Source organism: Emys orbicularis, chromosome 6 (assembly GCF_028017835.1).
Source record: "Emys orbicularis isolate rEmyOrb1 chromosome 6, rEmyOrb1.hap1, whole genome shotgun sequence".
NCBI classification, from domain to species: Eukaryota; Metazoa; Chordata; order Testudines; family Emydidae; genus Emys; species Emys orbicularis.
Window position 1 is genome coordinate 92,855,163 of NC_088688.1, and position 20,291 is coordinate 92,875,453.

Sequence of the window (20,291 nt, forward strand, 5' to 3'; positions counted from 1 at the left end):
ATGGGCCTGCCTTTATCCCCAGTCCTTTCATATAGCTAATGATACTAGCGGTGCAGTGGGAGCAGTGCCTCTCACTCCCAGCAGGGTTCTGGATGCAGGATGTGCATGTGGGCAGACCCCCAGAGCTCTGCAGGGATGGACTCAACCAGTCCCTAATTATGGCTCAACTATTCCTGGATGTCTTGTCTGACTTTGAATAACTCCAGTTAAAGTGATTGTGTAACCTTCTTCAGCAGCTTGCTCTTTGACACAGATTGTTCTTACAGTGGTTTTCCCAATATTTAACCTAGATGGTCCCTCTTGCTACTCAAGTCTGTTCGTTCTCATTCTGTCCTTGTTTGATTAGCATGCATAACTGATTCCACTTTAGAACATCGCTTTATATATTTGCAGAAAATTATAGGGCCCTCAATCATCTTACATGCTCAATTCCAGTAATTTCTCCTCACTGGTACCACAGAAATGGGCACAACATAATTGTGAATTCTCTGTTCTTGTCATGTGTAAAAGAGACATGAAAACTAATCTGCCTCATTTATTTTTAGGAGGTCTTGGCTATGGGCCTCGGGGCAAGTCCATTGGAAAAGGCAGCTGCAACAATCTAGTTGTCACCAGCAGTCCCATGATGGTTCAGCGACTGGGACCTATATCACCTCCTGCAAACCAGGTCTCAACAGCATGCAACCAGATCAGTCCTAGTTTACAGAGGGCTATGAATGCTTCAAACCTGAATATACCTCCATCAGATACAAGGTCCTGAGTTACATTTCTTCTCTTCAGTATTACAAAAGAGCATATTCATTTTACTGTCATTTAAGTACTTAAACACAACCTGTTCTGATAAGTGTAAATGGAGTTACTCTGATCCATTATATCAATGATGCTAGTCTGGATTTACAGAACTGTAACTAAGGCTATGTCTACACTACAGACCCTATGGTGGCATAGCTATGCCAGTATAGTCCCCTGGTGTAGCTGCAGCCTACAGTGACAGAAGGAATTTTTCTGTTGAGGTGGGATCACTGCCTCCCTGAATGACGTTAACTATGTTGACAGAAGCACTTCTCCGTCAACATATCTGCATCTGTACTGGGAGGTTTGTTGGCATATCCGTGTTGGTCAGGGGTGTGGGTTTTGTTTCACACCCCAGGCCAACATAACTATGCCCATATAGCTTTTAGGTATAGAACAAACTTAAGAGCAGAACTTGGTCCAAAGCTTCCATGCTTTGTAGTTCTTTTACTGAATGAAGACTTTCATAACTGCAAAAAAATTACTTTTTTGACAATGGAAAAATTGTAGCTCAGTAGGTGACTTGTGGGATGGAAACAGCAAAACTCCTAATAATAAATCCAATTGGTGCAGAGTTTCACTGTATTTTATGTCTGGTACAGTGCTTTGTATGTTGTGCCAGTGCTTACCAAATTATACTAATGTCAAACTCATGGTGCAGTGTCTCCATGAATTTGTAATCTAAAATATGGCTATTGACATTGCAAATGAAAATATTATAGAATCATAGACATTAAGGAAAGAAAAGAACTGTTATATAGACCATTTTACTACTAATATAGCATGTCCCTGATAGACTAGTTGTATAAACACTGGGTAGAATTTTCAAAAGTGCCTAAGTGACTGAAAGTTGTACCATTTTCAATAACACCTAAAAAGAACAGGAGTACTTGTGGCACCTTAGAGACTAACAAATTTATTTGAGCACAAGCTTTCGTGGCCTACAGCCTACTTCGGATGCATAAAATGGAACACACAGAAAGAGGATATTTATACATACAGAGAACATGAAAAGATGGAAGTAGCCATACCAACTGTAAGAGGCCAATCAATTGAGATGAGCTATCATCAGCAGGAGAAAAAAAACCTTTGAAGTGATAATCGAGATGACCCATAGAAGGTGTGAGGATACTTAACATGGGGAAATAGATTAAATTAGTGTAATGACCCAACCATTCCCAGTCTCTGTTTAGACCTAAGTTAATTGTATCTAATTTGCATATTAATTCAAGTTCAGCAGTCTCTCTTTGGAGTCTGTTTTTGAAGTTTTTTTGTTGCAAAATTGCCACCTTCAAGTCTGTCACTGAGTGATTAGAGAGGTTGAAGTGTTCTCCCACTGGTTTTTGAATGTTATGATTCCTGATGTCAGATTTGTGTCCATTTATTCTTTTGCATAGAGACTGTCCGGTTTGGCCAATGTATATGGCAGAGGGGCATTGCTGGCACATGATGGCATATATCACGTTGGTAGATGTGCAGGTGAACGAGCCCCTGATGGCGTGGCTGATGTGATTAGGTCCTATGATGGTGTCACTTGAATAGATATGTGGACAGAGTTGGCATCGGGCTTTGTTACAAGGATAGGTTCCTGGGTTAGTGTTTATGTTGTATGGTGTGCGGTTGCTGGTGAGTATTTGCTTCAGGTTGGGGGGCTGTCTGTAAGGAGGACTGGTCTGTCTCCCAAGATCTGTGAGAGTGAGGGATCATCTTTCAGGATAGGTTGTAGATCTTTGATGGTGCGCTGGAGAGGTTTTAGTTGGGGGCTGAAGGTGATGGCTAGTGGCGTTCTGTTATTTTCTTTGTTGGGCCTGTCCTGTAGTAGGTGACTTCTGGGTACTCTTCTGGCTCTGTCAGTCTGTTTTTTCACTTCAGCAGGTGGGTACTGTAGTTTTAAGAATGCTTGATAGAGATCTTGTAGGTGTTTGTCTCTGTCTGAGGGATTGGAGCAAATGCGGTTGTATCTTAGAGCTTGGCTGTAGACAATGGATCGTGTGGTGTGTCCTGGATGGAAACTGGAGGCATGTAGGTAAGTATAGCGGTCAGTAGGTTTCCGGTATAGGGTGGTGTTTATGTGACCATCGCTTATTAGCACAGTAGTGTCTAGGAAATGGACCGCTTGTGTGGATTGGTCTAGGCTGAGGTTGATGGTGAGATGGAAATGGTTAAAATCATGGTGGAATTCCTCGAGAGCTTCTTTTCCATGGGTCCAGATGATCATGGACCCATGGAAAAGAAGCTCTCGAGGAATTCCACCATGATTTTAATAAACACCACCCTATACAGCCAAGCTCTAAGATACAACCACATTTGCTCCAATCCCTCAGACAGAGACAAACTTGAATTAATATACAAATTAGATACAATTAACTTAGGTCTAAACAGAGACTGGGAATGGTTGGGTCATTACACTAATTGAATCTATTTCCCCATGTTAAGTATCCTCACACCTTCTATGGGTCATCTGAATTATCACTTCAAAGGTTTTTTTTCTCCTGCTGATGATAGCTCATCTCAATTGATTGGCCTCTTACAGTTGGTATGGCTACTTCCACCTTTTCATGTTCTCTGTATGTATAAATATCTTCTTTCTGTGTGTTCCATTCTATGCATCTGAAGAAGTGGGTTGTAGCCCACGAAAGCTTATGCTCAAATAAATTTGTTAGTCTCTAAGGTGCCACAAGTACTCCTGTTCTTTTTGCGGATACAGACTAACACGGCTGCTACTCTGAAAAATAACACCGAAGTCACTTAGGTACTTTTGAAAATTAGACTTAGGCTCCTAAATGACTTAGGTACTTTTAAGAATTTTTGTCAGTGTGTCTAACCCAGGGGTCAGCAACCTTTCAGAAGTGGTTTGCCGAGTCTTCATTTATTCACTCTAATTTAAGGTTTCGCGTGCCAGTAATACATTTTAACGTTTTTAGAAGGTCTCTTTCTACAAGTCTATAATATATAACTAAACTATTGTTGTATGTAAAGTAAATAAGGTTTTTAAAATGTTTAAGAAGCTTCATTTAAAATTAAATTAAAATTCAGAGCCCCCCGGAGGGGTGGCCAGGACCTGGCAGTGTAAGTGCCACTGAAAATCAGCTTGCGTGCCGCCTTTGGCACGCGTGCCATAGGTTGCCTACCCCTGGTCTAACCATTGTGTTCAGTGCTGAAATGTATTTTTTTTAATTTACAAAATGTAACTGTTACTGTTTTTTAAAATATCTTCTACTGTATCTCATTACTTCACTGCAAATTCAGGAGTTATCTTGAAATGGTTAAAAACAATACTAGTATTTGACTAGGTTGAAACCTTGTTTTCATCTATTTGTAAGCTATATTGTGAAGAGGGCATTTCCATCATTTTACCACTGAAGATTGTGCTTGTAGGGCCTCCATATGTTTTCTAACTTGCAAATTAACTGCTCATCCAGTGTGTGTCACTGTCAGCCATTCAGATCCAAGGCCATGCCTCTGAGCCAAAAGCCATCATGATTAATGTGACAGCAGTCATAATGTAGTTACAGTTAAAGCCATATTTGCGTGTTTTGTATATGTATATACTCAGGTATTTAAATGTGTCACTTTTATTGAGTTTAAGTTGTGCCTTCCAAGAATCCATTTTTAGGCTCATCTTTTGCCGAATTTTAATTCACTTGAGTAATTTCATTTTAAAGAGACATTTGCTAAAGATTAACTGAAATCATCAAACTGTCAGAATTCAAGGTCCTGTATTTCTCCTTTTAATAACATGCCAGTAACTAACACCAATGGATCCCACAGGAAATTCCAATATTTTGACACTTTTTGTCCTGAATTGGAATAAAAAGACAAAACATTGAAACTTGTTCCAAAAAGTTTCAATTCAGAGATGTTGAAATGTTTCATTTTGGGTTGATTCAACATTAAACTGCATCTGCCTAAGCTGCAGCAGTGTCATATGTGTGTTGTAGTTGGGGGCCTCATGACCCCATTCTTCTGTATGAGTTGGGCTGGCCTATATCTCCTGTGATGTCCCACAATGCCATAATGCACTCTGGCAGCTCAGCCTGATGCAAATTAATGTTGAAATGGACCAAAACAAAATGTTTCATTTTGATTTTCCCAACGGGACCAGTACTGGGACCTAGGAAGTGTGGGGAGTTCTTTCAGGGGAAACAAAGAATGCTGAATGATCATACATGAGTAAAGGAAAACAAGGTTTTCACTCTTGTTTCATGTTTACTTCTAAGGTTCAAATCAGCAGTTGATATTACAGCACTGTTGCATTTCAAATTATAGGGAGAATGAGTAATTATATTCATAAATAGAAATGCCTTGTAGGTAAACTTAAAAGATTCTGGTCCAAATCCTCAATTGGTATAAAATGAAGTAAATGAAGCTGTGCCAATTTACACCAACTGAGGATCTGGATCTCTGTATTATATAACTATTTCAGATCCTCAGTCTTTACAGTAGTACATATAGTGTCCCCTGCAAGTATTTACTCATCAGCATGGGACAGATTTTCAAATGAGTTCAGCATTTTGGTTGCTGACAATCTGTTTCTAATTGTGAATACTGAAATTCTGGCCATAATCAAGTTTAATTTTATAAAATGCAACATTTTAAAAAAATAAACTAGCGTGAGCATCCATTTGCATTTAAAACATTTCAATATCTTTCTGAATGAGCCTGAGCCTGATGCACATTTTTTGGTTTATGAATGGGCAATTTTTGGTTTATATGTAAAGGAGGAATATCCATGCCAAATTAATTAAGCTAAAAAATCCCCAATTTTATTTTCTAGAGAAATACTCAGCCTACCACGTAAAAATCAAATGTTATTACACTTTACTTGCTTATTCACCAGACAGTAAATACATCTGTTTAGGGCCACATCATAGTAGTATTCAGGGCTACACTGCAGCCTAGAATTTGGGCCCTTGCAGGTGCCTAAACAAAAGCAAGAGTTCTCCCCTTACGTTAGTGTGCGGTCTACTGGACCTTGGGACCAGGCATGCAGAAGCAACTTCGGGATGCTGCACAGCCATTTACTTCCCACTCTGGAACAGCTGCCTGAGGAGTGGCAGTGAATAGGTAGCTCCACCTCCTACCCCAACAAAGCACATCAGCCAGCAGAGCTGAGAGAGTCCCTGGGAGCTGCAACTTACTATCTCCTTGAAGCAGGGAGGCAATTATGACTCCCTGAGTCTGTTTCTTTCCTGAGATGCTCCTGGAGTGGTTTGTCCTTGTGGTACAGTCTAGCCCTCAATGAGCCCAAATTACTGTTAGCTGATGCCTTTGATCAATTGACTCCTGACCACTGTAAAATGCTTGTTATGTTAAACAACAGGAGAACTCAAACAGGCCCTGCCTCCCAGGTTAAGGAGAGTAAGTGTTTCAGTAGAAACAAACACAGTGAGGATTTTTCAGCTGTAAACAGTATAACTGTGTAGAATTCAGTGTCAAAAGCCATCTAAGTTTCTCTTGTCTAGTGTTTCATACACTTTTCCAATTTGACTAATCTGATAAAAAATTTACCAATCTCAGAGGTGAAAAGTTGTAGTATCAAACAGAATCATGTCAAGGACAGCCAGCATGCAATTGCATCATTTGTGTAAGCTTTGGTAAACATTACCTCATTCACTGGAAATATCACACCAGCCATTGTTTAAAGTCTGTTCCTGCTCACGCTGAATTCAGTGATAAGAATCTTATTGATTTAAATGGGATTAGGATTTAGCCTTAATCAAAACTGATAGCAAAACTGTGAACTATATATCTATATCTTTTTCACATACATTCAGTACCAGTACAACTAAAGATGGAATTTTGGCTTTATTTGTATTGAGTGTTGCCCCTACTTCTGACACCATTGTCCCATTATGACATTAGTGTTTTACCTCTTCCAAATAATAGCAGAATTCTGGGGCCTTGTAAGTTGATTTTCCAGAGGAGGAAAGATTAGAGATGTGGCGTCTGGGTATACTCTAACTGTCATTTCCTTTAATTAAACGCATACCCCAGTTCTGAGATGAGATGGTCAAAAAACATGCAAGGCAATCTCAGCCCCACCCCAGTGCCTGGTTCCTAGGGCAGAACTCTTCCTCAAGAATTGACTCTAATCAGATACCAAGGCAGAGAACAATCTCTCCTGGTGCTTGCACAGCTCCCTCTCTCTTGAAACTGTATCTACACAAAGACTGAGCACAACTCAAACAGAACGGCAACACAGCATGTCTTCCCAAGAGTCAAAACTTGCTTGCACCCTAAGAACAAGAACGTGGAAGACTATGTGTAATAGCGCCACCTGGTATTGCCTGCCATAGCAATATCTGGAATACACCTCTACCCCGATATAACGCAACCCGATATAACACGAATTTGGATATAACACGGTAAAGCAGTGCTCCGGGGGGGCAGGGCTGCGCACTCCAGTGGATCAAAGCAAGTTCGATATAACGCGGTTTCACCTATAACGCGGTAAGATTTTTTGGATCCCGAGGACAGCATTATATCGAGGTAGAGGTGTAAATGCAAATATCAGATGAGGTTTATTTCTCTTTTTTGTTTTTGTTTTCTTACTGTAATTTTTGAACAATAAAAGTGCATAGTAAAATAATATTAACCAATTGTTCATGGCAGTATATGTGCGTAACATCCAGGTAGGCATAGTTCTTTAGATTAAATTACAGAAAGAAATGCTTATCCCAGGGGCTAAGTGCTCTGACAATTTTTTCATTATTTAGTACTTTTCTTATGGTGTTCATCATAGCCTGTAAACCCCCCTCCCCCCGCAAGCTTTAATTAATTTAGCCTCTGCCTTGTGCGGTAGATAAGCTATTAACCTAATTTTCCAGAGAGGGAACTGAGACTCATAGAGACTAAGTAACTGGCACACAGTCACACAAGAAGTGAGTGGCAGAACTGGGAGTAGAAGCCAGATCTCCTGAGTACTGGTCCAGTGCCTTAATCAAAACTCTGTGCTTCTTAAAAACACAAATATGCAGTGAAAGTATCAAATCCAGCAATTTAACTTGAACCCACATGCTATAACTATCTTAACCAATGATATCTGCCTGTATGTCTAGGTACTTATAAGGCCCCCATCACCCCATCTCTCTTTGAGTACTTCACAAATATTAATGAATTTATCCTCCCAACACCCTCAAGGTGGGAAGTTCTACTATCTCCATGTTACAGCTGGGGAACCGAAGCCCAGAGAGGTTAAATGACTTGCTTAAGGTCACCCAGCAAGTCTGTGCTGGAGCTGGGATTTGTAGCCCCACCCTGCCTCTCCTCCTCCTGCCTCTTTGTGGAAACCAGTGCCATTATTGGCTTAAGATGTTAGGGTGACACTTAAAAAATCCCAGGTGTAAGCAAATTTCCTGATATTTCTGGGAAGAATTTATATGACAAGATTGGGAAGGTGAGAATTTCTGAAACACTTGTTCTGACTTAGCTGTGGAAACATCATAAAAACAAAACTAAAACTCCTCAAACTGTTGCTCTTCTTTATTTTAATTCACTTATTGTGATTTTGTACAGTTAGATATTATTTGCATTTTAAGCTTGAGTTATATCTTTAAAAAAGAGTGATATTTACCAGCTTGCATCCATTACAGTCTATAATTTCCTTTGAGTTTAATACTTATTTGTCTGCTTATTCATCGGCTTCCTATTTTCTCCACCAACACCTGCCACCAAAAAGGATGGATAGGCAGGTCAACTCAACAGAAGTTAATATCTGTTTAATAAGAAGTGGAAGCATAATGTTTTGCACTCAGGGCCTGCTTGTGCTCCCACTGAAATCAATGACAAAGTTCCTTTGACTTCAGTGGTGCCGGATCCAGGGGCATATAGAGTAATTTTCATCCAAGACTCTTAAAGTGCTTTACAGATTTTCAGTTGGCTTCTGAACTATCCAGCATATGCATGCAGTGCCTGTGTGTGCCTGCAGGTGTAGTAACTGAGCAGGCAAACCCTTGAAAACATAAAATTAGAGGGCACTTTTAAAAAAATTGTCCCTGCTATGACACTATGTGAGACTATGCCAATTGAGAGAAAATAGAAGAACTAGTATATTAGTAATATATAAATTTATGAACCAAACTTTTAAGGTGACTTTCTAAAACCCCTGTCTTTCTTTTTCCTGCCTTTATTCCAGGTCCCTCATGTCACGTGAGTCTCTGGCCTCTACAACATTAAGCCTGTCGGAAAGTCAGTCAACGCTGAGTGTGAAACATGAGTGGTCTCATGGGTACAGGATTCTTCCTTCCCTTCCTTCCAACCAAGGATCTCAAAATGGCAGTGAGCTAGGGGACATACTGAGTATACCACCTGGAACATCCATGTCCAACAACAATGTATCTAACTCATTACCCTCTTACTTGTTTGGTATGGAAAATAACCATTCCCCTTACCCGAGCCCTCGCCATTCTTCAACCAGATCTCATTCAGCCCGCTCCAAAAAAAGAGCCCTCTCTCTGTCTCCTTTGTCTGATGGCATTGGGATTGACTTCAATACAATCATCCGTACATCCCCAACCTCTCTGGTTGCCTACATCAATGGTTCGAGGACATCGCCAGCGAACATATCCCCGCAGCCTGAGGTCTATGGGCATTTCTTGGGAGTAAGAGGAAGCTGTATTCCCCAGCCTTGCTCTATTCCAAACACTCAAAAAGGTCTTCTTATGGCTAACAGTAACATCACCCTCCCAGGTTATGGTGAAAATGGGACTGTGGAATACCAGCGGATGCAGCAGTTGGAACAAAGTAGCTTGCAGTCGGCAGTCATGAACAACATGGTGGTTCAACAAGGTATGCCTCTGATAGACAGCCAGCCAATGGGCATGTTAAAAAGTGAACGTGTGGATGATTTTTCAAGCAGCACAATTGACATGCCGCCTCCTCCTCCCCCTCTACCACCTCCTCCACCACAAGGTCCACCACCCCCTTACCATGCACATCAACACCGACATCAGCATGACCTCATAAACCATTCCCATCAACTTGCCTTGCCTTCCTCTGCCCAGGGCCCTCTGTTGGATGAGGATGGTGAATTAGATGATTTCAATGGTAAACACTGCTGTCGCTGGATAGATTGCAGTGCTCTGTATGACCAGCAAGAGGAACTTGTGCGGCACATAGAAAAGGTTCATATAGACCAGAGAAAGGGAGAGGACTTCACTTGTTTCTGGGCAGGATGCCCTCGAAGATACAAGCCATTTAATGCCCGTTACAAACTGCTGATTCACATGAGAGTTCATTCAGGAGAGAAGCCAAACAAATGCACGGTAAGTCTAAAGTGACAGATCCTGTCGGGTAGAAGTACAGTTCACTGCTTATGAAAGTTTAGATAAGGTTTAATTCTGCACTAATTTCTGCTGGTAGACAGAACGACTGCCCATATTTCCACCTACATAGTTAGGGAGAGGTGTTCTCTAATATCAACTCTTTACATTTGACCAGAAATAACTTTTTCTGCCTATCTGAATTATTTCTGAATCCAACCTGAGAAAGACATGTGAGACTTTCATAAAGCAAGGAGTAGATACCATGAGAGTCTGAACTTGCCTTCATGATAAGTACTGTGGAATATTTATTACTGGTTGTAATTAAATTGTCTTGCCTCAGGTTAACACTTTTTTTTCCTGAGCAGTTAGCCAATATTCAAGATCTTGGTGGTTGTTTCTGTTAGGAGGAGAAATAGATGATGGAGTCAGGTATTTCTTTGACACAATCCCGTGTGTTTATAAAGCATGTACAAAAGTCCTGTTTCCCTGACCACAGTAGGACTCAAAGAACAGGAGACAGCTTTTTTCCTGACAGTTCTACATATCTTTCAGCCAGCACTCGACTCAAAAAGCATTCTCTCAAGGGTTTTCTGCAGGGCCACACTACCAGCGCATTTCTGGCTGTGTCTGGGGCTACCTTGGTGCAGCTCTGTGTGCTCCTTCTCCCTCTTAGAGAGACACAGTTGCAAGCAAATCAATCCCCCACCCTTGCATTTACATTCAACCCACAGTGAAACCCTTCTGACATCATAGCCCAGATTCCTGAGCAGCCTGATATGTGTCCTATGTTTTGGGTGGTGGCTTCTAATCTTTCAGCTATCTTGAAACAAAAGGACATTTAATTTTCCCCCTCATCTAGCCTGAATGGAAGGCAACTGTTATGCCTACTAGCATCAGTGAGATGTCTCCCAACTACCAGTGTAACACCTCACAATAAATGAACATATATTTTCTCGGAATAACTGCTGATGGGTATTCAACTAGGAGGAACTTACTGGGTTTTCTCTATATCATGTGGAACATAAATCAGTCCAAGGAAGCTATTGTCAGTCTGCTGCCAAGTAATTGTTTGTGGGTATAATACATGGAGAGGAATCCTTCACTTAACATTGTATCAGTAAAAACCTTACAGGGTGTAATAAAAACATTGGTAAGACTAGTTAATGCTTTTTTGTCATTGTAAGGTGCCTGAACTTTTCATTGTGACTAAAAGATGCAATATTTATGACACACCTATTAGAAACACTAAAAATGAATTAATGTTTTATGAGCACAATGTAACCCAAAGGACAACAGAAAGGATTTGCTGCACTGCAAAAAAAAAAATTTCAAACTTAAAATGAATAGCATTTCTTTTACCTTAGGATGGGTAGAAATGATTGTGTATAGCAAATGTTCCTGAACCTGATGAACTCTGTGTATGTAGCATATTCTTCCATGTCACTGGAAGCATGAAATATAATGTGGCAACAAAAAGCACGGTTATCACGTAGGGAAGAGACTAGGCAAAATGGAGACTTTTTTTTTTTTTAGTCGGTTCTTTCCGATTTTACAGGATTTCTGCCCTATTCATTAATGTATAATTGCAGGTGTTCTGAATTATGCCTGATTAATTTTAGAGGCAAACATACCATGTCTCAACTTATTTTCGGTTAATAAGAAGGTGCTATTCTCCTGTGCTCAATCAAATGATCTTTGCAACCGCATCCTGAATGTATATGAGTGGGGCAAGATTGCATTTTTCAAGGCTAGAGAAAAGGATGTTGCAGTAATCGAGAGCTGAGATGATGAGAGCTTATATGAAAGCTTTCGCTGCGTGGATGGATAAATAAGGTCATAGCTGACAGATACTATGTGGAAAGAATCTGAAAGGATTAGATATAGCCTGGATATGAAGACCTAGAGAGACATCTGAGTCAAAGTTAACAGGCAGGTTACAGGCCTGAGTGAAAGGCAGGATAGCGGAGTTGTCCAGAGTGAAGTGACCAAGAATGGAGGTGGTGTGGAGGGGTTGGGGGAAAGAAAGGAGGAAGAGTAAGAGCTCTGTTTTAGTAATGTTGCTCTTGAGCTGATGGCTAGACATCCACAAGGAATGTCAGAGACAGGCCAAGTTTTTAACTTGGACAGAAGGTGAGAAGTCTGGAGTAGAGAGGTAGATCTCTGAGTCATCAGCATATTTATGTTTGTGGAGGAGATTTCCCTCTCCGGTGACTGAGATCATGGGCATGGGATTCAGTGAAGTTGGAAATGTAGAGCTGTTTAACTAGCAAGATGGCAGAACTGAAAGAGTGGGAGAATGAATTTGTAGCGGAGGAAGTCAACCTGGTCAAGGGATTTCTTCCAGGGATGCTCAGCAGCATGAGAGCAGGAACAGAAGAAGTGAGTGTTGAGGGTAAGCCAGGGCTGGGAGTAGGCAGAGCAGACCCCAAAGAGTCAAGGGTGGAGGAGAGCGAGGATTGGAGAGAATCAACAACCATAACAATGGAAGAAAGGGAAGAGAAGGCAGGGAGGAGAGGACTGAGAGCAGATTAAAAGTCTTCAACACCGATGAACTGGACATCACAGAAAGGTTGAGGTGACAGGGTGTGGGGGCAGGGCACTGATGGGTGATGCTGAAAGAGACCAGGTCATGGTCAGAGAAGGGGAAGTCAGCAACGGAGAGATCAGAGAGAGAGCCATGTGTGGTGAAGACCAAGTCAAGTGAATGGCCCTTTTGATGACCTGGGATGCAGGTTGAATTAAGAGGTGAAGGCAAGGAGACATGCAGCTATGGGTTGGACAGGTCATCAACATGAAAGCTGAAGTCACTGAAGTGTGGGAGATTGTGAGAAGAGGAAGAGGTGAGGAAGAGAGAGAGCCAGGGAGCTACAATCAAAGGGAGGGGGAGGAGTTGGTGGGTGTAGATGACAGCAACATGGAGAGGGAGAGAAGAGTCAATTGGAGTCTTGCTCAAAAGAGGATAAAGAATGGGAAGAGGGAGGAAGGGGGGATTGGAAGCACCAAGAATGGGAGAAAAGAAGCCTGACACCACTACAGTGGTCTGAGCCAGAGCAGGGAATGTGAGAAAAGGAGAGAGCTCCGTAAGAGAGGGCAGCTGCAGATGGCATGTCAGACTAAGGGATCCAGCACTTTGTCAGTGCCAGGAGCTGGAGGGAGTGAGATATGAAGAGGCTGTGGATGAGTCAGATCCTTTCAGAGGAGGAGTGGGCATTCCAGAGACAGTAAGAGAAGGAAATGAAATAACCCTCAGGCAATAAGCTAACCATGTCATACTGCATTAATATTTCAGTGAAATGATGGTTCTTAGCACCAGGCAATTGTCTGTAATGGAGAAAAATCCTCCTTTTATTCATGTGTCAGAAAAGGCCATGGTCAGTACATTCATCATCCCATATTCTGTGCACCTGTCTATCTGTTGGAGACCATTGTCAATGTAATATATGGTGCATTTGACTGTTTTACTGAATCTCCTAGTACTGTAATGACATTGCTTTTCAATGTACCATCAACACAATATAGGGTCAAAGATGCTTCTAAGCTATATTACGCCAATGCCAACAGAACTAATGCAGACTAATTAATTGTTAAGGTTAAGATGAACTAGAGAATTCAGTTTTCTTTCCTACAAATAACCTTTCATAATTCTATGCTAAGTTATACATCTGAAAAAAAAAATCAAGGAACTGCTAAACCTGCAATATTGTATCTTCCAATGATTATAAACATCTAAGTGCACAAGGTTACATAGGTAAGGTTAGTGCCAAGAAAACATTTTTCCATTGAATTAAATGGATTTATACCAGGGATGAGCTTGTTTCTTTATGTTGATGAAATAGAGGTTTGGAGTAGCGTGTAACATATCGCAAGACGAGATGACGGAGCCACTGATAGCATCTGGTCATGACTAGGCAGTCTGCTATGATTCTGAAAGATATAGTAAAAGTAGTGTATGCCAAGAGTCAACCAGCTGACAGTAGATATGATGAGTGGCTAATGATTGTGTTTGTTAGATTCAAACTGAGGGTACGTCTATACTTACCTCCGGGTCCGGCGGTAAGCAATCGATCTTCTGGGATCGATTTATCGCGTCTTGACTAGACGCAATAAATCGATCCCGGATTGATCCCGGAAGTGCTCGCCGTCGACGCCGGTACTCCTGCTCCGCGAGAGGAGTACGCGGAGTCGACGGGGGAGCCTGCCTGCCACGTGTGGACCCATGGTAAGTTCGAACTAAGATACTTCGACTTCAGCTACGTTATTTACGCAGCTGAAGTTGCGTATCTTAGTTCGAAGTGGGGGGTTAGTGTGGGCCAGGCCTGGGGATTTCATTCCCAGGAATCCAGAATATAATTGTACTATCATACCAAGAGCTAATAGCCATGAAACAGTGAAAGCAACAGTTACAGAGGTCTACATAAGAACACAAGAACAGCCATGCTGGGTCAGACCAAATGTCTATCTAGCTCAGTATTCTGTCTTCCAACAGAGGCCAATGCCAGGTGTCCCAGAGGGAATGAACAGAACAGGCAATCACCAAGTGATCCATCCCCTGTCGCCCATTCCCAGCTTCTGGCAAACAGGGGGTAGGGACACCATCCCTGCTCATCCTGGCTAATAGCCATTGATGGACCTATCCTCCATTAATTTATCTAGTTATTTTTTGAAACCTGTGTGACTATAAGGAAGTGATCATACAATGAAACTAGGGTGTAGTGGAAGAAACTTGCAGACTGGTCCTGACTAGACTTACTGCTAGTACAGTGAGTTGTTCTGCACCTGTTTAAGCTACCCTGTAAGTTAGGCTTCCTGTATAGATTTGGCTGGATCTACTGATAGAACTGCACATTCAGATTAGGCAGTAGAGTTTTTCTGTGCTAATAAATATCCTAGTACATTTTTTTTTAAAGTTGGAGAATGCTTCATGCATGGGAGGGATTTTTCCCACTGTTGACTGTGTTTGGAGAAGGAATTCCATTCAGTGTTGGAATGGAACACTTACTCCATTCTCTCATGAGATTCTGTCCTAACATGTAAATCTGTGATGGATTCTTTAGGGGCTCCTGTTGCTATTTTCCAATTACCTGGTTAAGAAACCAAAAGAATCTTTCCAGGACATTACAATTGGGACATTAGATTGCCTTTATCTAAACTTATATCTAAATGTAAATGTTTCACAGTCAAATTTGGCCAGTGTACTCCTTTATTCGCTTTTATTTAGGAGAAAATAATTTTTCTAAATAAAAAAAATTCTGGTTTGATGGGTAAAGAGAGACAGAGAAACCTGAATCAAAAATTGATATTGACATGCCAATGACTATTATATCTGTGGTTGCCATTAAAAACCCCAGCAATGTTTGCCAGCAGTTGCCACATAGCAGTATTTGAGGTTTCCAGTTTCCTCCTATATTAGAAAAGGCAAGTTCTGTGGTAACTGTGTGAAAACTGTACAATAGCACTTGGCAAATGCTGACTTTTTAATGACTTTTACTGTACATGTGAGTTTATTTCGTACCCTGTGTTTTTCCTAGAGTGTATGCTTTTTGTACTTAAATGTTCAGCGGCTATGCATGGTAGTTAATTAATTTTCTGCCAGTGTTATGCAAACGATAAGCTTAAATATTTTACTTTAATGTAATAATAGAAGTATGCAGTTAGAAATTTCAGGCTCTCTCTTCACATTTTGATACAGGTACAATAGAGGTGTTTTCCCTTTGAAACAAAATACAACCTTTCTGCTTCTAATAACACCTGAACCACCCTCAAGCACACTACTGCTCTGAAAATGAATCTTTCCTGTGCCATCAGACATTGCTAAGGGCACAAACCAGGCTCTGCCATCCCTATCTGTCTTGGATCGCTCTTTGTCCTCTGTGCTGTTAAGTCCAACAAGTGTTCCCTCTCTGAGTAGTTTTTGATAGAGGGATTCTTTCAATCAGTCTCTTTTTCATGTTTCTCCAGATGCCCAATGGCAAGCCTGCCATGACAGATGCTCTGGCTTCATTCTTAACACTTGTCCCACACACTTTATCTTCTTCTCTGGAAAAATGTTTGGTGATAAGAGGTCATTGAACTCTGTGACAAATCTTGGCATTTGTTACAAATTCATTCTATTTTTATACCTAATATTTTCCTGAGGCATTTGCTTTAGAATGCATTTAGATATCTCTGCTTTTTGGTGGATTTCCAGTTTTCACATCCATATAGTAAGGCGGAGATGACATTTGAGTTGAAGATTCATAGTTCGGTCTTTAAATTGTAGATTTTTCAATGACCAAATCTTGTTTAAGCTGGTAAATACAGCTGCCACCTTGACAAATCATGACATTAGTTCCTTCTGGATAGTCCCATGGGCTGCTACTGCTGTTGTTAATATTTTTGAAGTGTAGGATAATTACAAAATTATTGAATTTTCCTTTTTATCTAATATGCTTGATGTGATTTAAATAAATAAAATTAACAGTAATTTCCCCCTGTCAGGTCTGAAACAACATCAACTAAACATCTGTTACATATCAGAAATATCTTGGCTTCCAGAATATATCACATGACACATCAGTCTAGCAAACACATAAAACAGTTGATATGTTTACAAAGAGAGACTAAGATCCTAAAACACTTGAGTGATTACTAAATGAAACACAAGGAAACCTCTTCTATGGTGCATTTATGTATTGTTTGAATAATAGCTGCTCAGAAAATTTCCATAAAAATGAAACTTTGATGAAAATCAGAAACAATTTTTTTGCAAAATCTTTATGGAAATTCTTCCATTTTCTAATGAGATCCAATAATGTACCTACATATATACAATATACATTATGTACAGCATATACCATGCATTCAGTGTGTAGACTACGATACCTATATTATAGGGGGAGCTTAGTAGCAGATCCTATATTGAGGTCATCTAACACTTTCCATTATAAAAGATTACTGCAACCTTTTTTGAGATGTTCTAAGACCTCCACTGAACTTTTAAATTTGGCAGGGAGAAAACCCTCAGGCCAGAGATGTTCCTTTTCTTTGTCCCATGAAACTCTGTTCAAGTTTGGCAGAAATGTAAACTGTTAAAAACTGCTTTTCCTTTCTCATCCTTGCATTCCTGAGGAAAGTTTTGTCAATCTGCCAAAATAACAACTGAACACAGACGTTCTTAAGAGTTGGACTCATGCTGCTAGCAAAGCCGCAGGAGCTACAGCAACAGCAGACACTGCACTGGGAATGCCTAGGAGCCCACTCCCCAAAGTACGTACCCTCTCTGGGGGTACTACATCCTGCAGGAGCTTACCCTACCTTCCCAGGAAAAGAGAGAGAGTCAGTCCAGGCTCCCTGTGACCTGCCCATGAACCTAGCATATGTAGCCAGTGGCTCACCCCCAACTCTGTGATAGCATCCTTCTGCTGCTAATGTAGTTAATTCTGTAGTTCAAGTGGTTGACATCTGTGCTGCACTGCTGACATTTCAGCATTCAAACCTCATTGAAGATGCATGATGAGGGATTTGTTACAATCGTACATAGTAGTTTGTTTTTACCTTTTTAAAATTAGGAAATTATATATTAAAAAATGTTTAAAGAATGTTATTTAGGTTGCACAGTCAACCATTTGAAAGTTCAAAAATGCCATGTTTATGGTTGCCCAGGCAACATTAATCCTGCCCCTTGTGCATATGCTCTGATACAATTTTCAATTATATGATCACATACTGTTTTTTCCACAGGACCTCTGCCTCATTCACCACACAGGATGGACATGCAAGGGACAACCGTTAAGGTTGCCCAGGCCACTGTAAAACTGGCATTTTCTAACTTCCAGGAGCTTGACATTGCAATCTAAATAATGTTCTTTTAGCACAGTTTTGTTTGTGAAATAGATAATGTAGTCACAGAGCAGAACAATTAGTGAGATACTACAACTACTCCCAATTACTGTGTTAGATGTTTTGGTGGGATTTTCAAGGGAACCTCAGGGAGTTAGTTGCCCAAATCCATTGTCAATAGGCTCTCTAAAGTAATCTAAAAATCCCAGACTAGAGTATATACATATAGTTATCCATGCTATATATAAAAATACAGAAAGAAGTCCCAGATGCGGCACTGTCATCTTCAGGAAGGTTATTTGTGAAACCCAGTTTCACATCACAGAACAACTTTAGGAATCTTCCATTTGACGGTATTTTAAATTTCATTTCCCATAAGGAGGTATTTGATCTGGTTTACCTGAAAAGCTGTTCTCTGTTTTACAGACTTTTAATCTGTAGAAAATTAGTTTCAGATTTTTGTAAACGTGTCCAAATAGGCTTCTTTTCTGTTTCATTGTAATTCAGAACATGAATGTAAAGTATCCAAGAATGTAAATGGAATATCCAAATAGTACCAACACTTTTTCTGTGATCAGTACTAGATTTTTAAATAATTACTTCACTATAGAAAGTGGGTGGGTAGCAGTACACTAATTTATATGTTGGTTTTTTCATTCCCTTGTGCTGTGTTTTAGAGGAATGTTTTCCAGATTTTCAGATGCTTCAATAAAGCTTTTGTCAAACAAAAGTAGAAATGAGCTTGAAACAAACCTTCAAATCCTGAATTATAGATCTGGTTCTAGAGTTGGTTCCAAGTTCTGTCTCTCTCTAATGGGCCAAACAAAAACCCCTTATCTGATTGCTCCTGAACCTAGGGTTTGGAATCCGGATCCAAACTCAAAGCTTCCCAGATTTCAGAGGACTTAGGTTTGGAGTTTGGATTTGGCTCATTATAGAGTTAGGGTTGAGCTACAAATTTGAATCTGAATTTGGGTTTATATTTGAGGTTTCAGTTCAGAGGTATGTCTGAATAAGCATCAAAACATTTGGATCCAAACCACCTGAATATACAAAATTGGGCTGGAGATTTAATGAAATTAGATGTATCCATTAGTTTATGATGAAAACAGATAATGGGCCCAATGCTTCAAACACTTCAACTTGTGAGTAGGTCTTACTTAAGCAAGTAGCTCCATGGACTGCTTGATAGAATTAAGGATTAGTCATGTGAGTAAGAATTTGTGAAATGAGGTTTCTATTTCCTTGTAACTTCCAGTCTCTATCTGGGTTGCCAGCTTTACCTTGCCCTTGGAGAGCAATGCTTGCTAATGGCTGAAGTTGTATCAGGAGTGGCATGAATAAATGATGAGAAATAACCCCCAAACAGGCTTTTTTAGCTTTCCATTTATTGGTAGACATGTCTAATTAGACATGTCTAATACATTTCTAGAAAGATAAATGGTAAAAGCCATTTGGATAAATTGAAGCCCCAATTATGATACTTGTATCTCCCAGACTCTGTTTGTTACACCAGAAACCGACAGAAGCCACCCCCACAAAATATATAGCATTTTTAAAAAAGGAAGACATAAAAAATTACTAGTTAATAATACTGTGAAATACGTCTCTTACTTCAAAAAGGAAATACAGTTTTAGATAAAACAAAAATTGTCAGCCTCTGCTCAGAGTACTGACAACTCATTTGCTAGGGATTAAGCTTTTAATTAAGAATTAATGCTCTAGCCCATTGCAAAGAACGTTCTAGACATGTGACACTTTTGATTTATCTCAAGTGTTCACAGTGAAATTCAGTGGTATGCACAGTGAAGGACAAATATGAAGGTTTACTTGTGAATGTGGGTCTTAAAAACTAATGTTGAAGATCAAATCTTATGGAACAGCTATCTGATTGTTTGTATAGAATAGTTAAGAAGTGGACAGTTGCCATAGTCTTTGTGTATGTGCACATGAATAACTTTCCATTAGTTAAATATGTTGCAAACCAAAGGCAAATTAACTGCTTGTAAGGGTTTTGATCACTGCTCCTTATTTAAAGTTCAGGTAACCTTAATTTTTTTTCAGCATTCCAGTTTATGTTAGACTGTTTCTGTTAATAGTGAAATGAATGTGTATAACATAGCGTTTAAAGAAATTCAAGTGAGGGGATTGATCCTGAGATTCCTACAAGAATATACTATATGTACATGGACAGTCCCATTGACTTCAATGGGTTCCTCATGGGCATGATCCTGCAATCAGTTGCGCACTTGTTTAGTTCAGTTGATTTAAATGAGGCTACTCAAGCACATAAAATTAAGCACATGCATAAGGCTTTGCATACCGAGGCCCCTGTGGGTAATTCCATGCATGGATTAAAAAATCTAGGGGTTAAGAACCCATAACACCCAGGAAATTCAGAATTAAGGGCAGAAT

The 20,291-nt window shown here is 40.2% G+C and overlaps 1 protein-coding gene across 1 annotated transcript in view; it reads left to right on the forward strand.

Annotated features, from left to right (window-relative positions):
* The first annotated feature begins 607 nt into the window (after positions 1-607).
* GLIS3 (GLIS family zinc finger 3) overlaps positions 608-20,291 on the forward strand; it is a 175,892-nt gene continuing 156,208 nt past the window's right edge. The window contains exons 1-2 of the mRNA XM_065406703.1: positions 608-753; positions 8,930-10,058. Coding sequence (XP_065262775.1) covers positions 623-753; positions 8,930-10,058 — 1,260 coding nt within the window. The 5' untranslated portion in view covers positions 608-622. The remainder of the gene's footprint in view (positions 754-8,929; positions 10,059-20,291) is intronic.